Source organism: Opisthorchis viverrini, assembly GCF_000715545.1.
Source record: "Opisthorchis viverrini unplaced genomic scaffold opera_v5_292, whole genome shotgun sequence".
Lineage (NCBI taxonomy): Eukaryota > Metazoa > Platyhelminthes > Trematoda > Opisthorchiida > Opisthorchiidae > Opisthorchis > Opisthorchis viverrini.
Window position 1 is genome coordinate 555,616 of NW_008751945.1, and position 4,381 is coordinate 559,996.

At 46.4% G+C, this 4,381-nt stretch overlaps 1 protein-coding gene across 1 annotated transcript; it reads left to right on the plus strand.

Moving 5' to 3' along the window:
• Positions 1 to 849: 849 nt before the first annotated feature.
• On the plus strand, positions 850 to 2,292 carry T265_09590 (hypothetical protein; the record flags this gene model as incomplete). Its single annotated transcript, XM_009175699.1, has 1 exon — positions 850 to 2,292. The coding sequence occupies one exon, from the start codon at positions 850 to 852 to the stop codon at positions 2,290 to 2,292; it is 1,443 nt and encodes a 480-aa protein (XP_009173963.1).
• Positions 2,293 to 4,381: the final 2,089 nt, after the last annotated feature.

Here is a 4,381-nt window from a genome sequence, read left to right on the forward strand (position 1 = left end):
GCATTCGCATCTTCCCTCAAATCCTTACTCCACACCGTTTTACGTACACATACGTTGGTTACTATGGCAGTGACCTTTAGCATTTTGATCGTTTGCCTTTGTCCTAATCGTATATCCCAACAAAATTGTTACCGATCGATGCAACACCGCCTCCGGAATGTTTACTGTTTACGACCACCCGACAATTCTCGTCCCAGCCCAGTTCAAACGTGTACTGAAGAGTATTCCTTGTTCTTTTGTCCGTGTTTTTATAGCCCTTCCTTACCAGACACCCGGTCATTGTCGACGTTGGTTGTATGCACTTCAGTCAGTATTTGTTCGTTTGAAACTCCATGACTTGATCAGCAAATTTGTCAGACTTGGACGGGCTTCGTTCCACGCGCTAGGGAAGGTCAAACCCGATTGGCCAATTACGACATGTCGTAATGCGTCCAGCCAATCAGCATGAGGTACGACAACGGACAGCCTCGGCAGGTGTGCCGGATAACGCTGCTCAGTCTGCGCAACACAACGAAGCCAATCACCGAACCCTTGATTATAAGCGACCAAATGGGAGACCACCGTTTCGTCACTGGTTTCATTTCTTGTTCGCGCTAAATCCAGATAGTCGACTCGCGTGCGAATTTTAGCGCACGAAAGAACACACCTGCACATTCATAAAACAGGTGTGCTGCCCAAGGGTTGCACAGTCAGTATACACGCGGATAGTTTACATCTGAGTCATCGAGTGGTCAGCTGGTTACCAAGCTTGTACGTTATTGTTTTGCCGTTCCGACTCATGACGCGCTTATTTTATGCTTACGCCAGCGTAAAGCGACCATAATCTCGCGTATTACTTCTACGCAGGTAATGCACTCAGCGGACACATTCGGCCCAGTTATATCGAGCCTGGAGGCAGTTGTCCAACGTTTGCCAGGATCTTCGTGGTGGATCGATAAGAGCTATGGTGCGGTGTCTTACTGGCTCCGAGTTCCCGCCACTAGTACCCAGCTAAAAACGGTTGGAATAATTTTGAGTGAACTACAGGTGTTACGCTATGGTGAGCGGCTTATGATTGAAGAAATTTTGTTGACCCCTCCAAGTTCTCAGCAGAAAATTTTCATCGAGACCGTTCATCCCAAAGCCATTGGTCATTGGAAAATATTGTGGACAGATCGAAACAATCCAGTTCAACTCAGTCTGCCGACCGAATCACGGACGCATACACTTGTGGGCCCTCACGAAGCCCCGATACAATTGGGACCTGGTGTACATTTGAATGGATGGGTGTCCGGCCATTGGTATTCGGCGCCCGCAACCGACATACCCGGATCAGTCGTCTTCAGTTGGTGTTTCATGGTGTCTGTACCGATTGATCGCCTATCACACGCAACAGTAATGCTATTACCACCCTCTCTTGGCACACCCAGCGATCGTTTTAGACATGGACCGAAAGTGCAACGTGGACCACCCACGCACACGAACAACGAACTGTCAGATCTGTCTGGTTTACGATTGGCTAACTGTGATCTACAAGGACGACAGCTTCACACACGTGTCGCTTTGAGCGCCTCGACAAATCAACCACGTGAAAGCCGCAGGCGAGCTGGAATCAGGCATAGATTAAAACGAGAAGCTTCTCGTCGTGAGCGTCGTCGTGGTCCAAAGGATCCACTGCAATTGCTACCTGTGTTGTTTCTACTTGATCCCAATTGTCGCCTTACTATGTTGGTGGACGAACACAGCACGTCACACACCAGACGCCGACATTTCCAAAGTGTTAGTTACGAAGATTTGGACAGGTCAACACGAGTTTCCCGATTCACAACCAGGGAAACCCGCTCTATCCAACATTCAAATGTATACACACATATTCATACACAGACTGGCCGACCGGCCTACATAAACGGAGCGTCACTATCACCGACGCGCCGTGATGATCCATTCCCTCCTCGAACCCAATCTGATGACACGAATGGGGACAATGGGCTACCACTCGCACGTGTCTCAGATGAGGACTACGAGGCTGAAGAGTTCCGACCGATTGTACACACACGCCGTAGTGCCTTCAGGGACCCTTCGTTCTCTCCACCCGAATTCGAAGGTGGACCGTATTCCCCGGTGTTGCATCATACTTCCGATACATATATGGTAAGTGCTCTCTCTCTGCTTCTGCTGTCAGTTTCGATTTTTGCCCATTTCGTTGAGACTCCTCCGGATGCACGTGACGCAACGCGTGATTTAGCTGCCCGTTCATTGGTCGAAACACAAATAGCTCAATTAGTCCGGACGAGTTCAATGTACAAAATTTAGACTGTCACCTGGAAATAATTTATTTAATTTTCGACTAAAAGGCGCAAAACTGTTGTTTCTCAAGTCCTAATTTAAAACGTTTAATTCGACGTATGGCAGTCATATCGGAAGATCGTCCAACGTTTAGAGTTTCGTGGTAGAACCCGCATGAATCAAGGGGATATTACGATGTCACAGCGGGTGGAGAGGTGAGTAGCAATCAGAGCTGCAATAGCAGCCATGGTAACTAAATAACCCGTAATCAACCAACGGACCACCCATCTAAGTCATATCGGAAGATCGTCCAACGTTTAGAGTTTCGTGGTAGAACCCGCATGAATCAAGGGGATATTACGATGTCACAGCGGGTGGAGAGGTGAGTAGCAATCAGAGCTGCAACAGCAGTCATGGCAACCAAATAACCCGATAATCAACCACGGACCACCCATCTATAGAGACCACTAATCTACAGCGGACGGTTTTTGTGAACATCGCCCAGTTCTTGTTAAAAACGCTCACCTTTTTGTAGTGAAGGTTTGGAAAACTTTTCTCCCGCGCTATAATATGTATCATTCCTGTTCGGTAGAAAAAAATGAAAACGAGCCTGATTGTGTTCTTAACAGAACGACTGGGACTACCTAAGGAACCAAAATCCCTCTTAGCGACCGGTTTCATCGGTGGTCGCTACAGATTATTGTTACTATCATGTTTTTTTCTTCTGGAGATTAATCTCTCCTAGCGACTAGAGGAGGTTGTTCGAGGCCGTTAGTTCTCACCTCCCTGTAACGGCATACCTCCCAGTAACAGGAAAAGTTCGTGTCTGCCTACGGGGTAGAACCGGATGAAGCGTTTTTGGGGGAAGCTTGGATGCCATTGGTGCTGTTCGGCCTCCATGCTTGGCTGGAAAGACTGAACGGTATGGCGACCAGCCGATATCGGTGTCGTTCACGTTTCTATCTAGATTGTCTGACTACTGAAGATGTAGACACCTCACCGAGAGCGAAACACCTGGGATGTTTGCGGTACGCTAGCCCTCTTTCTGTTCCATTTTTGTTTTCTTTCCACTATGAGGCTGCCGATATCGGTGTCGTTCACGTTTCTATCCAGATTGTCTGACTGGGCACTGAAGGTGTAGACACCTGGGATGTTTTTGGTACGCTAGCCCTCTTTCTGTTCCATTTTTGCTTTCTTTCCACTATGAGGCTTTATCCATACAAAGTGATAACAAGCACCGGTGTTTTCCTCTGGTGTTGCTGTCAAGATGATGTTGATGATGATGATGAAGACGATGCTCCTGGTGTTTCTTCCCAAGAAATTCCGCAGCCATCTTTAGTATTGCCGCTTCGTGATTCCGCCTTCGTATCTGAGTTCGCACGTCCTCACATAGACCCGAACTTTTGAAAACCGACCGGTTTGTTCCACATCCCTTGTGGTTATTTTATTGGAGTGAGCTTTCTTCATCAGGCGACCAGCTCAGTCGAGAGTGAAATTCACTATCTACAAGTATATCACCTTGATCAACTTCCTTAAATACACAGTATGGCTGCATAGTTGGTTCCCAAGTGTATTGATCGTTTGCTAAGCAAAAATCGTTCCACAGAGAACCGTGAGTAATCCGATAATTTTATTGCGGGTTGTACAATAGAGTAGTATGTTTGTTGATTTCAGTATTAATTAAGGTTTACAATTTTGGATGACCGTGTACAGTGGACTCCCAAAATCACTTTCGTGGAAGATTTCTTCCAATTTGTCGCTTCAGAAAAGAAGAAAATTCCAGAATTTATGTTGACCTATGTGAGATTTCGCCAAAGTCAACATCACCGGGTTACGTGAATTGAACCGTGTGACTGAAGATGGATGACGTATCCTTTGTAAGCGGGAGTTGATCGAATGGCATTGCCATACGGAATCTTCCTATGGGTTTTGTAGGACATGTACTTTTGAGGATTCTATACAATATTTTAAAAAAAACGCTTGCCCGATGGTTCTCAGCTTTTCAGCAACTTCGTTTGTGGAACTAAGGCCCCATGAAAACATCAAAATCTCCAGATTGATTACAAACTAAATTAGTTTTTCTGGAATGTCGTCAGTTCTAACTAGGGATTGGGGA